This window comes from Haliotis rufescens, unplaced genomic scaffold, assembly GCF_023055435.1.
Source record: "Haliotis rufescens isolate VD_foot unplaced genomic scaffold, xgHalRufe1.0.p SCAF_2, whole genome shotgun sequence".
Classification (NCBI taxonomy): Eukaryota; Metazoa; Mollusca; class Gastropoda; order Lepetellida; family Haliotidae; genus Haliotis; species Haliotis rufescens.
In genome coordinates, this window is record NW_025963890.1 from 40,214,458 (window position 1) to 40,233,160 (window position 18,703).

At 42.0% G+C, this 18,703-nt stretch overlaps 2 protein-coding genes and 1 long non-coding RNA gene across 3 annotated transcripts; all 3 read left to right on the forward strand.

The window, feature by feature from the left end:
* Window positions 1–1,757: 1,757 nt before the first annotated feature.
* Window positions 1,758–8,672, forward strand: LOC125371645 (tyrosine-protein kinase HCK-like). The gene is made up of 7 exons (XM_048399953.1): window positions 1,758–1,979; window positions 2,555–2,651; window positions 3,425–3,529; window positions 4,634–4,728; window positions 5,848–6,000; window positions 8,299–8,485; window positions 8,596–8,672. The coding sequence occupies exons 1-6, from the start codon at window positions 1,874–1,876 to the stop codon at window positions 8,457–8,459; spliced, it is 717 nt and encodes a 238-aa protein (XP_048255910.1). The 5' UTR covers window positions 1,758–1,873; the 3' UTR covers window positions 8,460–8,485; window positions 8,596–8,672.
* Window positions 8,620–17,197, forward strand: LOC124114474 (tyrosine-protein kinase STK-like). The gene is made up of 5 exons (XM_048399954.1): window positions 8,620–8,675; window positions 9,057–9,313; window positions 11,527–11,674; window positions 12,578–12,712; window positions 16,703–17,197. Exons 2-5 carry the CDS (start codon window positions 9,095–9,097, stop codon window positions 16,876–16,878), a joined length of 678 nt encoding a protein of 225 aa, XP_048255911.1. The 5' UTR covers window positions 8,620–8,675; window positions 9,057–9,094; the 3' UTR covers window positions 16,879–17,197.
* LOC125382069 lies at window positions 14,483–15,817 on the forward strand. The gene is made up of 3 exons (XR_007222258.1): window positions 14,483–14,600; window positions 14,933–15,185; window positions 15,531–15,817. It is a non-coding gene; the product is annotated as an uncharacterized LOC125382069 (long non-coding RNA).
* Window positions 17,198–18,703: the final 1,506 nt, after the last annotated feature.

Sequence of the window (18,703 nt, forward strand, 5' to 3'; positions counted from 1 at the left end):
CCTTTGCTGGAAGAAGTGATGCAGCTTTCTTACACTGAGCTGGCTATGGAACTAGCTTGCATACACTTTAACCACGAGCTACTGGCCTGCCGCCCTATATGCTGGTAGGTGCATGGTTGCTGTTTTGATTACATTCAATATTTCAACTGTATGAGGCGGCCTGTTGATCAAGTCTGATGTTATGAGCATCCATCCATATTTAAGAGCGGTTCCAGCAGTTTTAAAAGGAAGGGGTCCAAAGTATCAAAATCCTCGAGGGGGTGGGGGCATTGTGTCAACACACTACATTTGGTTTTTAGAAGGGGGGTTCCGGGACCCCTGGACCCTGACTCTAGATCTGCCTGTGATATTGGTTATTGGTTAGGATGATGCCCTATCCACTAAATCACAGAGACGCATCCATTAATTGCTTCTTCAGACACACTTAATGTTTTTTGTATTGTAAATCGATTAACGCGGTCTGTAAATAATCGAGTCTGCACCAGAAATCAAGTGATTGACATCATGAGCATCAATGAACGCAATTGGGATACGATGACATGCTTCAACCAAGTCAGCGAGCCTGACCACCCGATCCCCTTAGTTGCCTCTTAGGACAAGCATAGTAGCTTTTTACGGCAAGCATGGGTTGCTGAAGATCTATTCAACCCCGGATCTTCACGGGTCACACACTTAATTAAGTAGCTGGTCCCCATGAGAGCTGGTATATGTTTAGAAGTGTGATATGTAATACACAAAGTTTATGAAATTCGACCCTGAGGCAGATTACAGATAACAATTAAAAATACTTGGAGTAAGCTAATCCTTTTATAGGCCAGTAATTTTGGTTCCAACTTTTATGTGTTTGTGTGTGCGTATGTAATATGTGCGTGCGTGCGTGTTAGTGAATGTGTGCGTCGTGTAAACTATAACTGAAGTCTGAGTGTTATTTCGAAAACAGTGGAATCTCTTATGACCCCACACACAGTGGCCTGCCTCTGTCAACGTTTCACTAAGGGCACGTTGTAAGGGGAACAACTCTACACCGCTGGAAACCAGCCAAACACTTTAAGTATATGCGAAGTTCGATTGCTATTTATAACTCGCAAATGTTTTAGAAATTCCCCTACAACATCCCACTATGAAATCCAGAATAAGTTCATATTGTTTCCATGGGTATTGTGAACAAGGGACTGGATGAGAGCAAATACGATAACATCATACTTAAAACAAACATATTTGTCTTCATATAGTCGTGTATTATAAAAAAAAGCCTTGGTTGAAGATATGTTTTCCGGGGACATCTTCTTTGTTTGTTGTCTAACGCCGCACTCAGCAATATTCCAGCTATATGACGGCGGTCTGTAAATAATCGAGTCTGGACCAGACAATCTAGTGATTAATATCATGACTATCGATCCACGCAATTGGGATCGATGGCATGCATCAACCAAGTCAGCGAGCCTGACCACCCGATCCCGTTAGTCGTCTCTTACAGCAAGCATCGGTTGCTGAAGATCTATTTCTAACCGGGATGTTATATATCGAATATCTTGTATCACAATCAGTTGATAGTGATTCATAAACACAAGCTAATGCCGGAATCGCACAACGGGTTTTTGTTATAATTATGGAAATAGCTTTGGCGCTTTTTTAAGGACATTAAATATCATTCCGTCAGAATCGTGCAAAGCATGGGTGTGTCTGTTAAACATGTCGCAATGTATTGAAATAAACGAGGGCATTGATACACTGACGTAGATCGAGGTCAGTCAGTTCACTGAAGCGTTCCCACTTTGTCGTGTGTGTTGACTTCCGGGTCTACCCGTCCATTGGTGATAGATGCACTGTACACTTGACAACTTGGAGCATTGACAGCACACACTGGAGATTAATGGAATCTCGGGGCTGTTTTTCTCAACTTTTGTGTTGTTGGGGAGAGTCAACATCTCAACCCGAACTAACTCCTTTCACGCCCCTTCCTAAACATAGAGAAATAAGTAAGTATGATTTCATTTGACAATATCTCATTCATAAAATATTGTTGGACACCGAGACCACTTATTGAATACAGCGTTATTTAGTGACAAGGGGCGGTCGGGTAGCCTAGTGGTTAAAGCGTTCGCTCGTCACGCCGATGACCCGGGTTCGATTCCCGACATGGGTACAATGTGTGAAGCCCATTTCTGGTGTCCCCCGCCGTGATATTGCTGGAATATTGCTAAAAGCGGCGTAAAACCATACTCACTCACTCACTATTTGGTGACGGGGTGTGTTAACCCAATAATGCGTTGTGACAGTGCGAGTGAGACTATTGTCCTTGTAGGTAACACCGTCAAAACGTCAAGGTCAAGGCCACCGTTATAATACTGTTGGCTGTAGTGATTGTACCGTTCCATCGTTAAAGTCCAAGAGTAATATGTGAAGGAATGGACAACCGTCCTGAATGTATGTATCAATGGCACTGAGATCAAAGATGAGTTTCAGTTTTCCATTTCGCTTTGAGAAGTACATGTAATCTAAATGATGTTTTGAATAGATGGAACCAATTTGAAATTTCATTCGTTTATCGTAGAGCATGTAATCCTCCGGGCGATGTACGACTTTAAAGCGATTGAAGAAGACGACCTCTCATTCAGTCAAGGAGATCTTCTCAAGAAAGAGAACCCTGGGTCAGTATACATTACCACACAGTGTAACCTCAAGTGTCCGTGGTTCGAATACCAGATACGCCATGACAATGATTCGTAGGTTTTGCAAAAGTTGTAATGGAAGCCACTGATGGCACCACCAGGCGGATCTGTTGTCATGGCAGCAGATGACTTCACTCCCTGACTTTCCGTCATCAGACCCGTAAATATCCGGGTAGAATAGGTCTTCAACCCATTCTTGCCGTAAAAGGCGACTATGCTTGTCGTAAGAGGCGACTAACGGGATCGTGTGGTCAGATGCATGTCATCCTATCCCAAATTGCTTGGATGAATGCTCATGATGTCAATCGTTGGATTGTCTGGTTCAGACTCGATTATTTACAGACCGCTGTCATATAGCTTGAATATTGCTGAGTGCGGCGTAAAACAACAAACAAACAAATTGTTCAGTCATCCATTCATATTATTTACATCGCTATTTTGCCTTTTACGCCCAGTGGAATCCGTTTTGTCGGATAAACGAGGCTAGTCATTCTCTTGCGTTGACGTTTTAAAGTTTGATGACGTCATTGTATTTCGTTGTAGCTCCATAAATAGGCAAAACAATGTGAGTAAGTTATGTGCGTCTTTGAAATTCCAGTATAATGAAAAGATACAAATGTACATTTATTTTGTTCCCGCTGGTATGATTATTGGCATAATAGGATTGTATGTAACATTATGGAATGACAACACACATGGTGTTGACCTATTTCACCAAGAACCAAGACCAGGATTCTATTATTTGTTCTCAGTGACACATCCGCGTGGGTGGTTTGCATCAACATGAGAAATGGAAATAAAGGATTCGTTCCTATCGAGTATGTCCAACTTGCTGACACATCTCCCAATGGTCCTGAGTAAGTAGCCACCAACCAGTTATTGTTATAATCAGACTGGGAATGGGACTAGTGGTCAGGACATCAGAATTTTAAAAAATCTGAATTTTCCTTTCGCCACTTAACACTATATAAGTTTGGTTGTTTGGTCTCAGAAGGGAGTTGAGACTACAATAAAAATACACACAGATCCACTGACTGTGGTGATGGTTCCATGTGCCTTGAACATCAATTCCCACAGCACTATTCCCATGTGCGAGGGGTTCACATCTTCCCGAGGCAAGTGAGTTAACTGACTATAAAAGTCCAGTTTCCACCCTTGCCGAACTAGGCTGGTATTATGGAGTTACATTTTGGCTGGACTAACGAGTCTATGCATAGTCCAATCAAAATCGCGCACCGAAATCGAAATCCGGTTCGTAAAGTGTCATGCAGATTTCGGTCGACTGCAGGATTTGCAAAGCATGTGCACCGCTAGCTCGTTGTCAAGAGATATTTTCTTAATCTTTTCCTGTTTTTAATCAAGGTGCTCACGTGATTTGATGCACTTCGCGATGTAAGACTCGTTTTATCACAATATAGATCTTGATTATCGATCAGATCGCCTTGACTGGGCGCCACCGTTTTGTTTGAAACAAATGCAAGTGATACGAGAGGTGGAATCTAATTGGTCCATAGGAGAGGCATAGAAGGGACATAACTCGTAATAGCCACTGGTGGCACTACGATCGAGCCCAGGAATTCCAGCCTTGTCCGGCAAGGGTGGAAACTGGACTTTTAAAGTCAGTTAACTCCCTTGCCTCGGGAAGATGGGGGTTCAAGAAACTGGTTAACGTCAAGGACCTGCTCCCCTTTGAAGCTGCCTTTTTGATAAAACGAGTGAGTGAGTGAAGGAGTATGTTTTTACGCCGCTTTTAGCAATATCCCAGCTATATCACGGCGGGGGACACCAGAAATGGGGTTCACACATTGTACTTATGTGGGGAATCGAATCCGGGCCTTCAACGTGACGAGCGAACGCTTTAACCTATATGCTACCCCACCGCCCCTGACAACACGAAGTCTTATGGTAGGTCGTGAACGTTCTGACGCTGTTTCAAATGCCAGCGTTACAATATGTTCCAGCTGGTGGTTTGACTGTAGCAGGAGCCAGGCAGAGGCATTACTGATGAGATACGAGGTGGCCATTGGAAGTTTCCTGGTCAGGGGGTCGCTATGTCGTGAGTATCTGCTAAAAACGTTCTAATGTATGTTTTCAGGGTCCGGGAGTCTCTCTCCAGCGTATAATTCATCAAGTATGAAAATTGTTGATGACGACATTCTCAGATCAGATTAAACCACAAGAGGTCAAAGTGCCCTAATTCAAGAGATTCAAAACGGCCTCATGTCACAACGACCTCAAAACTCAAAACAGATAATTCAAAATGGCCGCAAACACATAGTCAAAACAGCCACAACAAAAAAATGAAAATAATGTGAGCTGGATGTGTACAGAGCATATATGTCAGATGTTGTTATTAATAACAAATGAATATCCAATGTGACAATATCCAACAGTATGATAATTAAGCTGGTGGAAGGAGCTGGAATGGCATGGGCTTTTACGCAATCCTGGTGTAGCAGGGCGTGGAGTCATCCAACAGATGTCAGCTTGCTGACGGGCTTAAACTCTTTAGTCATGTGGATAAGGCGCCCGACCTCTGCTCAGAAGGTCCGTGGTTCGAATCCCATCACGGGACTCGGAAATTTTATGGTCGCTACACTGGCAAGCTGCAGTTGTGACCTGCATGTGTTCAAATGTGCTTCGCAATATGTTGTTCCGGTTTTCGGCTAACAGTATGTTGATACTTCTGACGGAATGAACGATTTATCAATCTAATTCATGATATTTTAAAGTTAATAGCACAAGTTTAACTGTTTTTTGTACACTTGTGTCCAAAATAAATGATCCAGCGATTAGGACGCGTAATGTTCACACCCTGACGCGATCGTTGGACTTGCCATGGGCAATGGTTTTACTTGTCCGAATATCTTTTTCCGCGAATTGATCGCGACCTGGTCGCGAGTGAAGGGAGTGTCTTTTGAACAGTAGTGCCAACATAGTTGACCATGTTTTAACACATGTACCCTGCCTCACAAAGTTATCAAAAAGTTATAGGCGACAAAACCTTTTCCACATTCATAAGAAATCTCTGCCAAAAGCAGAGTTGACTGTACGATTCCGACTATAGCTTGTGTTTGTGAATCACTATCCACGAAAAGTGGTTGTAAGGCGAAAGCATGACGATACCTATACACGATTACATTAAATGTACAGGTCACGGCATCCTGGTTTTCAGAAAACAGCGTATTGTCCATCAAATATCTGCAAGATGCTGGGGAAACACAGTGTGTATTTCATTACAAGATACGGCTAACAGATGGTGGGGAGAGATGTATATCACCGAGGAAGATCTTCCCTGACCTCATCTCTCTGGTGGCACATTATAGAGGTACGTCAAAGTAGAAATATCTTGTTGAATAGCGCTTAGAAGTCGAGAACGCTTCATGAACACTGCGTCCCGTCGGACGTTCGGAACTAATAATTTTCATTTTCACTAAACAATTTCAGTTTTTACTTGATTTAGCCTGCTGGTTTCATTGCTTACAGTATGTCATTTTAGTTTAGACAATAAACATAATTATGATTTCACGACAACGATCATGACAGTTCCTGATACGTGATACGATATCCTGACAATTCCTGAAACGAGATACGATATCCTGACAAGTCCGTAAACGAGATACGATATCCTGACAAGTCCTTAAACGAGATACGATATCCTGACAATTCATAGAACGAGATAAGATACCCTGACAATTCCTGAAACGAGATACGATATTCTGATAATTCCTGAAACGAGATACAATATTCTGACAATTCCTGAAACGAGATACGATATTCTGATAATTCCTGAAACGAGATACGATATCCTGATAATTCCTGAAACGAGATACGATACCCTGACAATTCCTGAAACGAGATACGATATTCTGATAATTCCTGAAAGGAGATACGATACCCTGACTATTCCTGAAACGAGATACGATACCCTGACAATTCATGAAACGAGATACGATATCCTGATAATTCATGAAAGGAGATACGATACCCTGACAATACCTGAAACGAGATACGATACCCTGACAATCAATGAAACGAGATACGATATTCTGATAATTCATGAAAGGAGATACGATACCCTGACAATACCTGAAACGAGATACGATACCCTGACAATCAATGAAACGAGATACGATATTCTGATAATTCATGAAAGGAGATACGATACCCTGACAATTCCTGAAACGAGATACGATATTCTGATAATTCCTGACACGAGATACGATATCCTGATAATTCATGAAACGAGATACGATATCCTGACAATAATTCATGAAACGAGATACGATATCCTGACATTTTCTCATACGAGAGAAACAGAGATTTAAGTAAAACTAGGGCTGCTCTGTTCCGAAAGAATACATTGGCAACAAATGTACATATACCGTATTCGACGTAGTAAGCGCCCAGGGCGCTCTCGAAATTAGAAATAGGTGGCTCTTATTAGAATATTATTTTGGTGAAAATAACAGAGTTGAAAGATACATTTCGTGGTTTATGCTGACAGCCTGAAGTGTTTATGTACGACAGATATATTTTTCCAGAATTTAATTGCCCATTATTAAGGGTGCATATAACACACGAGTGCGTATTATACGCGAATAAATAAATCTTGTGTACATTGATCAATCGGAAGGGGTGCTAATTGGGCTTGTTCACTAGCCAATATATTAGCAAATGTCGCCGTGGGCGCTTATTAGAGAGGGGTGCTTATTACGTCGAATACGGTACATAATATAGACAAACACTTAAAGACGACTGTGTTGTGTAGGTAAGACTGTACCATCATGCTGATGTTGATCTTATTGTTACGAGTTTGCCACAGATAGTCTCCTAATAGGGTGTAATGTATTCCAACTCTGATGTATGTTGTCATGCATGTTACAAAATACAAGAGACTTTTGCAGCATATATTAAAATGAGTGAGTGAGTGAGTTTAACGCCGCTTTTAACAGTATTCCAGTTATATCGCGGCGTGTCAGCTTAATGTGGGGGGAAAGCCCGAAGTGATGCAGGTCTCAGACGTTTACCACTTCAGTGAAACCCACGAGCACGGGTATGGTGCTGACAAACCTAGAAACATAATCGGGGCGAACCGGGATTCGAACCCACAATCATAGTTTTCTGGCGTGCCCAAGGGACGCAACTCTGCACAGCGAATCACGGCGCCTTAGACGACTGGGCCAACCGTGCCCCCTTAAAATGAATGATTCCATCGCCATCAAACTGGATGTATAAATATATTAAAAGAGAGAGCACCTCGAAAGTGGATTAACTTTTTCCAGTACTAATCTGTGTTGTCAGGGCTTTAATAGATGACTTGCTAATATTTTGTTTTGAGGACTACTTACTCGTGAACGTGATTAGTAATTAGCTATCTTCCTGCGTTGTTTACAGAGCATCAAGATTGCTTGAAGTGTCGTTTGACCGTCCCGTGTCGAAGGTGGCCGCCCATTATACACCTTCGTACTGTAGTGATTTTACTTTCGCGAACAATATGGTGATTAACTGCCCTGATGGTTTCGCCAATTAATAGTGTGATCGTCCGGCACGATCTGCGTAGTGTTATTCTAAAATGCGGTCCGCGACTGTTAGCTCAGAACTAGGGATTTTACCTTTCTCGAAGCTTCGTTGCAGACGATCCCTTTTCCGGCAGCGCTCGGCCACGTGCACCTCGGCCTCGGCTGCCCGAACACTTCCGAGGGAAACCGAATGTCTCCGACGGAAGTAGAGATCGTCTCACACAACAGTACTATGAAGATCCAGAGAGAGCATCAGTCTGAGTGAAACACTGGCAGAGGACGTGTGGCGAGGTGGGGTAATTGATGACGTCAGCTTCTTAACGTGTACTTAAACATGTCTGATGATAAATACTACAATAACCGAAATGCTAACTATCAATGATGGACTGACTTTATTGTAGATATGATCAAGTAAAGGAATTAATTCTGGTGTTAACTCCCGTCGCGATAAGGACGATATGGGTGTCTTCCAACAATGCTGGTTAGGTATAAACATATGCACTGTGAGTGAGTGAGTGAGTGAGTGAGTGAGTGAGTGAGTGAGTGAGTGAGTGAGTTGGGTTTAACGACGCTTTAACATTATTCCAGTTATATAACGGCGTGTCAGCTTAATGTGGGAGGAAAAGCCCGAAGTGATGCAGGTCTCAGACGTTTACCACTTCGGTGAAACCCACGAACACGGGTATGGTGCTGACAAACCTAGAAACATGAACCGGGATTCGAACCCACAATCATAGGTTTCTGGCGTGTCCAGGGGACGCAACTCTGCACAGCGAATCGCGGCGCCTTACACGACTGGGCAAACCGTGCCCCCTCACACAAGCACTGTAACAATGTTAATTGAATTAACATGAATCTACAGGAACGCTGTATGGAAAACTAGACATTGCGGCGAAAAAGATGACACGAAGGGACAATATTGAAAATGAGTATAATATGGTATCGACAATGAAAGCACTCCGTCACGTCCGCTTGGTGCAGCTCCTGGCTGTGTGTGTAGACTTTGAACCAATGCTTCTCATCATGGAGTACATGTCTAACGGATCTCTGCACGACTTCCTCAGGGCAAAGGACCGTCCTAACCTGGAGTTTAACATGGCGAAAAACATGTGTGGGCAGGTGAGGTGATCTTTTTCAAAGGCTTTCATAAAAGTTTTCTATTGTAAAAGGATATTGTTTCCTGGGGGATTTGATGGCGACTCGTGAGCAAAATCTTTAAAATATTAATAGTGAGTGAGTAAGTATGGTTTTACGCCGTTTTTAGCAATATTCCAGCAATATCACGGCGGGGGACACCAGAAATGGGCTTCACACATTGTACCCATGTCGGGAATCGAACCCGGGTCCTCGGCGTGACGAGCGAACGCTTTAACCACCAGGCTACCCGACCGCCCCTAAAATAAGAGTAATAAGAGTGGTAGCACATGTGCAAGTTTGTTTCAAAATGATGACAGTTGATCACACGATAGTTTCATTCAAAAGTTATGCATTAGAAATATGTTGTTCCTCTTCAGTCCTGTTTTACCGTCAGGGGTACCCATATGCCGATGGCATTGCCAACCTCTTGATTACTCCAGGAAGTTTTGTTTGTTTGTTCTTTAACGCCGCACTCAGCAATATTCCAGCTATATGACGGTGGTCTGTAAATTATCGAGTCTGGATCAGACAATCCAGTGATTGACATCATGAGCATCGATCCTGGCAATCGGGATCGATGACATGCATGATCCAAGTCAACGAGCCTGACCACCCGATCCCGTTAGTACATTACATATATTTTGTCTGTTTGTTGTTTAACGCCGTACTCAGCAATATTCCAGCTATATGACGGCGGTCTGTAAATTATCGAGTCTGGATCAGACAATCCAGTGATTGACATCATGAGCATCGATCCTGGCAATCGGGATCGATGCCATGCATGATCCAAGTCAGCAAGCCTGACCACCCGATCCCGTTAGTACATTACATATATTTTGTCTGTTTGTTGTTTAACGCCGCACTCAGCAATATTCCAGCTATATGACGGTGGTCTGTAAATAATCGAGTCTTGATCAGACAATCCGGTGATTGACATCATGAGCATCGATCCTGTCAATCGGGATCGATGACATGCATGATCCAAGTCAACGAGCCTGACCACCCGATCCCGTTAGTACATTACATATATTTTGTCTGTTTGTTGTTTAACGCCGTACTCAGCAATATTCTAGCTTTATGACGGTGGTCTGTAAATAATCGAGTCTTGATCAGACAATCCAGTGATTGACATCATGAGCATCGATCCTGGCAATCGGGATTGATGACATGCATTTATGATTTATGCTTTGACGGTTATGAAATTGCCTGCTTCACACACCGGTTGAATTACACGGTTCCCCTTTCTCTTTTTTGTTTTGTTTGTTTGTTTGTTGTTTAACACCACACTCGGCAATATTCCACCTATGTGACGGCGGTCTGTAAATGATCGAGTTTGGACCAGGCAATCCAGTGATATCATGATATGATATCATGAGCATCGATCCCCGAAATTGGGATACGATGACATGCATCAACCAAGTCAGCCGGTCTCATGGAAACGGAAAACGGGAAATCGCTTCATTGAAATCAGGGCGATGTGAGGTCGTCTTCCAACACGTGCCCGAGACTCCTGCATTTGAATGATGTAAATCCTTTGGCAGCAGGGTAAGAGTCGCGACCCTTAGACGTGCCAGGATCCTATAACAGTGCGTTCCAGTCCCACATTCACCCTGAGTATTAGGACCGCCTCCGTGGTCTAGTGGTAGAGCTTCCGCCCGGAGAGCGGAAGGTCCGGGGTTTGATCACCGGCCGCGTCATACCAAAAGACGTTAAAAGATGGTACTTGTTGTGACCCTGTCTGGCGCTCGGAATTACGGGGCTAAAACAAGGACTGGTCGGCCCGGAGTCAGTATACTGTGTCTGAGTGGGATATTCATGTTAAACTGCGGCATGGCATCTCAGTGAGCTAGCACTATAAATCGGCATCAGTCCGGACTAGTACAAGCAGCCACACACACACACACACACGTACATGCACGTCGCTATATAAGTGCAATAATCTTGGACGCGACGTTAAACCTCACCTCACCCTGATTATAATCCTTGATATGTCAACACCATACCATCATCTTAGGTTTCAGCAAAGGGGTAAACGTCTTACACCTGCGTCTTAAACCTGCATCACTTCGAACCGTCATCCCATATTAATCTGACACTAAACTTATTCACCCACTCGACGTCTTAGCGAAACAGTAACAGAGGTATCTCCGAACCTTGTCTGTACCCAATAGTAAGGTTGTTTCTATTGTATATAGATTGCAGAAGGAATGGCGTTCCTGGAATCCAAATCCTACATCCATGGCGACCTGCGGTCAGCCAACATCTTAATTGGAGAACACCACACTGTAAAGATCGCATATGCATGGCAAGGAAAGGAGGACACACAGGAGTGTGTGGATGGAGGTATTGCTGGCATGAACATCCATAAAGGCACAAACCTAACGTTATCATAGTAAAGCCGCTTTTATCATCCAAAAGTGGCCCCCACAGGAGATATCGCTTGGATTAGATCAAGCGATATCTACACTGTAGATATCACTTCAATGAAATTACATCACAATGCTTTGAAGACCATTGTGACGTCACTGGTTACCATGACGTCACAATCAAATGACATCACTAATGGCTCTGCTACTGAAGCTGTTAGCAGTACTTTTTACACTGAAGTCACTGCTAATTACTGTCTACATATTGAAAAAGTTGGAAGAATGATGTTGGATGATAAATAGAGAATCTCACCCGAGTGTCTTTTGATATCAAATATATCAACACGAGTTGATAAAAGTGGAAAAATTCCGAGGCTTGCCGAGGATTTTTGCCACTTTTATCAATGAGTGTTGATATATTTGATATCAAAAGACACGAGGGTGAGATTCTCTATATATCATGGGTTTCAATCAATATGATTTTGTTACTTGTTGAGGTTAGAAATAACTCACTGGTATTGAGTGAGTGAGTATGGTTTTACGCCGCTCCTAGTAATATTCCAGCAATATCACGGCGGGGGACACTAGAAATGGGCGTCAGACAACGTACCCATGTCGGGAATCGAACCCAGGTCTTCGGCGTGACAAGCAAACGCTTTTACCTCAAGGCTACCGACCGCCTCCAAACATGAAGCATGACAGCCATTATAGTCAATACAAATAAGTAACAAAATTACTTGAAGATCACAAAACGCTCATTAAAAGGTCTTCAGTCGATGGTTATCTCTTGGTTTTTGAGATTAGAATTTAGTATTTTTTATAAATGATCATGCAAATTAATATGAATAATTTGAATGTCTTTGATATGAATATTATGTAGAAAATCGGTATCCAACCAAATGGATGGCACCCGAGGCTGCATTATACAATAAGCGAGGTATCAAGTCCGACGTGTGGTCATTTGGTGTCCTTATGTACGAGATTGCCTCTTCAGGGATCATACCTTACAGTCCAAGTAAGTCATGGATAGAAGCAGCTTTGCGTTTTCGGGAAGACGATCTATTATGCGTTGTAACATAATACTCGTGTTCTCAGAAAACACAAAAACAACTTTATGATAGACCTGTTGTTATCTTTAGAGTGAGTGAGTGAGTATGGTTTTACGCCGCTTTTAATAATATTCCGGGGGACACGAAAAATGGGCTTCACACATTGTACCCATGTCGGGAATCGAACCCGGGTCTTCGGCGTGACGAGCGAACGCTTTAACCACAAGGCTACCCGACCGCCCCTGTTATCTTTAGACGCTGAATGCAATGCAATACTCACAGTGACGTGAACAGTTTACTTTGACTGTCCATGAAATGGGTATTATATTGATGATTGTTTTGTTTGTTTGTTGTTTAACCCCGTACTATGAAATATTCCAGCTATATGACGGCGGTCTGTAAATAATCGAGTCTTGACCAGACAATCCAGTGATTGATGATTGATAATTGACACGATGCAGATGCAATGACTAGATGGCCATTTCAAGTCTCTGGTTATCACATATAACAACATCCCATCAAACTATCAAATGCGCAGCATGCATAGAATTAAAAGCGACAAAAACCGTTAAAACATCTGCTGAAAAGAGTCAATAGTATGATTCCGACCATATCATGAGCATGTGTTCACTACCTAGTAGTGATGATAACAGGTGTTCGTGAAAAGGTGGGCGTATCCTGCTCCTACAGGTGGCACCCATCACAAACACATACAAAGGCAAGTCAATTGTTCATCTGAAAAAGCACGAGTCGAGTCACTTTTGTCACTGTGTCAAATATGGAAATGTCCTCCACACTTTTGGAAATCTTTTCTGAAGCCTTGAATGTTCAAACACAGATCACAGAACCTTTGAGCAAGAGTTGCATGACGCTCTTTGAAATCTTCGTAGAAAGAGCATGCTCGATTGTTCTTCAAAAGTTAGAAATGTAAACACCAAAAGCAAGAGCTGCTGGAATATTTCTCTATATGCATGCCTTTTGCCATGTATTGTGAAGTATTAAATCATATAAAGAAGAGAATTTATGGATGTCAACTTCTTTATTGTGAGGAACACAACGTTTCGGAGTATATGCTTACACCTTCAACAGGTGAATGAATGCCATGAGGCAGAGAGCGTATACATGTACATGTAAGGACAACAAAATTGATAAGATGACAAAAGGTGGAAAATAACAAAGGGTAGAAACTAATAAGGGAAGCCAATAGATGATTCGCTCTGATATGTGATTAGCATTGTAACATAAAAGTAGGTATGTTCCCTGATATGATTGGTTAAAAAGTGTTGTCGAATGAGCATAACATCGCTGAATTTTTGGGGTCTCATCACCGTGTATGTATACATTAATTAATGGAACTATTTTTGAAATCATCAACATGGAGGAACAGATGGAAATTTACCCCGACTTCCACATCGGAGATTTCGATGAAATATTGAGTGAATGGGGCGACGTGACATTTTCTGAGATAATTCAAGAATTTGAAGGTAAATGAAATTTACCTTTTTCCATTAATTACAAAATCATAATCATAATTAATGTAATTTTCTTGGGCTTGGCCAAAGGAAAAACAAAACAAAATCATTTTTTAACAGAGTAAAAAACATTTATTGCAACTCTATAATAGTTATGACTTTCATACACACACCTAATTTTGTTCTTATTATAACCCACAACAGCTGTTGAAGCTGGAAACCGTTCTGAGATGGCCCCTGAACTAGGAAATACAGCCAGCGTTTCCGTAGAGCCCAAAATTCAAGCGTCCAGTCACCGCTTCGCGTCCCTTGATGAAAAAGCAGTACAGGACATCGTGGATGGGAACCTCTCCAAATCTACTGGGAGTAAAAATATTTCGACGTAAGCCATTGAAACATAAAAGAATACATAAACACATACCAAAATTTCCTACGCAGATTCGATCAACATCAGCGAGAGTTACCTCCCTTACACCATTGCCATAATAGCAATGTAAAGCGTGACCAATGTGTCATCGCAAAAATTGGCAATAATATAACGAGATTGACCAAAATCTTAACATAAATTAAATATTTCGTTTTGTAAGATTTGAGATATGTTATACTAAATGGATATACGGAAATTTCATTTAAACACGACACCGTAATAATAACGAATTACTCCCACTTACCGTCACATTTGTACCCTGAACAAGGCAATCTTTTCACTTCCAGAATGGCTTGGTTTCCGAGGTTTTGAACGCACGTTCGAAGAGCTTCCTGCTTTTCAACTGAATGAGAGACTGAGGTTCTTTTATGCCGAAGTCAGAAATGCTGAGAGAGACCTTTACTCAAAATCGAGTTTTGTTGGGTTGCGTGCTGCCATACACAGGCACATCAGGGGACCGCCATTTGAGCGCAGCATAAACATTATCCAAGACCGGGAATTTCACACTGCAAACTGCCGTCACTTTGCTGTCAAACGCAGGTATTGAAAATCGCGAGAATTGCAGAATTAACGGCCACAAAACCGATGAATCGTTGAGGTCGTATTCCATTGACTCGAGCTCGTCTCCAAAACGACATTATTCGAACATTTTTCAGGGACAGCAGCAGCTCGCTAACGAACGTAATTTGGTACCTGTCAAAGATACAAATATCCTGCCACTGTCCACTGCTCCCGTGAATAATTTCCAGGTTAATTATTCTGCTAATTTCCACGGTCACTCTCACATATGTTATTCCACTGTAACAGTAAACAACTTTTTCAATCCCAGCTAAGCTGCATGTCTGAAATTTCGCACATGTTTGACGTCTCTTGTCACCACCTCAGTTTCAGGCGAGTTGACACTATCTTGTACAGGGGCCAAACAGTATGTACATCTTTTCTAATTTTGATTATTTGTATTTCATAGATACGCATAACTACAAATTACAAGTAAGATGGGGAACTGTGATAAAGAATTGAATTTGTGATATTTCCTGTTGTTTGTTTATTTTCTGAGAAATGGGCTTGAACATGTGACCACCCCTTTCGTAAAATGGATCCTCATTATTGGAGTACCTCGAAACCATTGATCGGTTTCGCGGCACCCCATATCATGCATCTTTTTCGAAGGTGAGCACGAGGAGACGTATTACTAACGACAGTCTTGTTGTGTCATGCGCTCAGTAAATGAGTTCCTCCTAAATATCGATTTTAATTAACGTTCATGTTACAATGTCGATAAATATTTCGTTTTGTAAGATTTGCGTGATGTTATGCTAAATGGATGTACGGAAATTTTTCATTTGAACACTTTGCCTTACGGCGTCGTGTTCAAATGAATTTTCCGTACATCCATTCAGCATAACATCACGCAAATCTTACAAAACGAAATATTTATCTCCTAAATAGACAATGGAAGTCAACACTTTACAGTAATAAGTGCTGATGGTATGGAGGCTAGTACTTCAGTTATCATAGATAAGTAATGGGTGATGCAAACGGGAGGCCGGGGGTAATTAGCACTGATAGGTGAAAGAATGGACATAGCAAAGGGCAGCTAGGCATTCATTCACCTGATGAAGGAGTAAGCGTATACTCCGAAACATTGTGTTCCTCATAATAGTTAGTGAGTATGGTTTTACGCCGTTTTTAGCAATATTCCAGCAATATCACGGCGGGGGACACCAGAAATGGGCTTCACACATTGTACCCATGTCGGGAATCGAACCCGGGTCTTCGGCGTGACGAGCGAACTCTTCTTAATGACTTTCAAAGTCCTATTAAATCATAGTTCTAACTCAGTCATAACTTGTTGATAGTCATGTGGCTGGACGGGTGACCCAGTCGTCTAATTCACTACAATTCACTGTTTAGAATCATGTCCCTTAGACAGCCAGGATCCTGCGATCATGGGTTCGAATCCCAAATTCGCACCGTTTATAATCTTTGATTTGTCAGCATCATACCCATGATCTTGGGCCGAAGTGGTAAATAGTTACTATTATCTTCTTCTTCAGTTGTGAATCTACACAAGGTATTTCGTGAGATTGAAGAGGGGTATCGCCTTCCTAAACCCGCAACCCACTGGCCTCCTGAACAGCTCGACCGCTACTATGACATCATACAACAATGCTGGAAACACGATCCGTCGGACAGGCCTTCATTTCGTCCATGTACAAGAGCAACTGGTTGACTTGTAAAGAAAGATTTAGTTTGTTTTTGTCCAATTGAAAGGGATGAAGAAACTGAAGTCACATCCTTGATTTTCTTGGCGGTAAAATATCAACAGAATATTTTATGTGTTTGTTCGTTTAACCCTGCACCCAGAATTATCCCAGCTATATGACGTCGGCCTGTAAAAAATCGAGTCTGGTTCTGACAGTCCAGTTATCATCGATCTACGATGACTTGCATCAACCAAGTCAGCGAGTTTCTTAATGACCCGTGAAGATTCCTGGTTAGAATAGGTCGTCAGCAACCCATGCTTGCCGTAAAAGGCGACTATGCTTGTCGTAAAAGGCGACTAACGGGATCAGGTGGTCAGGCTCGCTGACTTCGTTGATGCATGTCATCAATCCCAATTGCGTGGCTCTATGTTCATGATATTAATCACTGGGTTGTCTGGTCCAGACTCGATTATTTACAGACCGCCGTCCTATAGCTGGAATATTGCTGAGTGCGGCGTTAAACAACAAACCAACCAACCAACTTAATAGAAGTATAACAATGTAAGTGTAACATAATTGCTTCTGCATAACTGCTTGACTGCTTCTGAGTGTAGGAGTATATCATATCAAATTTTCAATATACATACATTGTCCCTTCCTTCCTAGGGCGGACGAGTGAGTGAGTGAGTTGGGTTTAGCGCCGTTTTGAACAGTATTCCAGTTATATCACGCCGCGTAAGTTTAATGTGGGAGGAAAGCCCGAAATGATTCATATCTCAGACGTTTACCACTTTGGTGAAACCCACGACAAACCTAGAAACAAAATCGGGCTGAACCAGGAATCTAACCCACGATCATATGTTTCTGGCGTGCCCACGGGACTCTGCATAGCGAACTGATATCATTATTTAGAATGTCAAATAAGACTTGAGATGGATCGCTTAAGCATATAATCCATTCAAACAGCACATGGGGGTAACTTAAAAATATGGAAAACCTTAGAGAAAATAGCTGTGTATTTCAATGTGTATTTCTCCTATCAAACTGTGCCAAGCTGTTTGGTAAATTGCGATTATCATTTATTTTGTTACAAGGTCGTCATTAGAGTTAAAAAAGACAAAAACGATGAGGAAAAATGCTTCCTCAACACATGAAACACAGAAATACCTTTAGAGATCTCCAAAACAGAAGCAATGGCTGATAGAAGATCCAACCCGTGAAGATTCGGGGTAGAATAGGTCTTCAGCAACCCATGCTTGCCGTTAGAAGCGACTATGACTGTCGTAAGAGGCGACTAACGGGATTGTGTGGTCAGACTCGCTGACTTAGTTTGATGCATGTCATCGTATCCCAATTGCGTGGATCGATGCTCATGATGTCAATCACTGGATTGTATGGTCCAGACTCGATTATATCGAACCACCGTCACATAGGTGGAATATTGCCGAGTGTGGTGTTAAACAACAAACAAACAAACAAAACAAAAAAGAGAAAGGGGAACCGGTGTAATTCAACCGGTGTGTGAAGCAGGCAATTTCATAACCGTCAAAACGTTTTAGGAACACTAGTGTCACATCGTTAATGGTTGATGATCGTATTCATGTTGTTGTCAACGATATACATACAAACCTCTGTTCAAAAGCTTCTTCTAGTTGAGATCAGATAATGTGTATGTCGGGGCACCCAAACGAAGCTTCTATTCGTAGTTATTACAGATAAGTTTACTTGCATCGTTTTTCAGCATCAAGGACATCTGGCTTTCTGTCTAACTCAAACTTTACAGGACGTTACATCTATTTCAGCTTGATTGGATAGATTTTGCCGCAGTGGCAATTTTGCTTACTTGTCATT

What these genes read in the sequence shown, in the direction of transcription:
- LOC125371645 (XM_048399953.1), top strand. Translation starts at nt 1,874, where the DNA reads ATGGAATCTCGGGGCTGTTTTTCTCAACTTTTGTGTTGTTGGGGAGAG. An exon ending in CTCAAGAAAGAGAACCCTGG is followed by an intron (nt 2,652 to 3,424) that starts GTCAGTATACAT and finishes ATTTGTTCTCAG; the next exon opens with TGACACATCCGCGTGGGTGG. An exon ending in GGTCAGGGGGTCGCTATGTC is followed by an intron (nt 4,729 to 5,847) that starts GTGAGTATCTGC and finishes CCTGGTTTTCAG; the next exon opens with AAAACAGCGTATTGTCCATC.
- LOC124114474 (XM_048399954.1), top strand. Translation starts at nt 9,095, where the DNA reads ATGACACGAAGGGACAATATTGAAAATGAGTATAATATGGTATCGACA. An exon ending in ACAGGAGTGTGTGGATGGAG is followed by an intron (nt 11,675 to 12,577) that starts GTATTGCTGGCA and finishes AATATTATGTAG; the next exon opens with AAAATCGGTATCCAACCAAA. An exon ending in GATCATACCTTACAGTCCAA is followed by an intron (nt 12,713 to 16,702) that starts GTAAGTCATGGA and finishes CTTCTTCTTCAG; the next exon opens with TTGTGAATCTACACAAGGTA.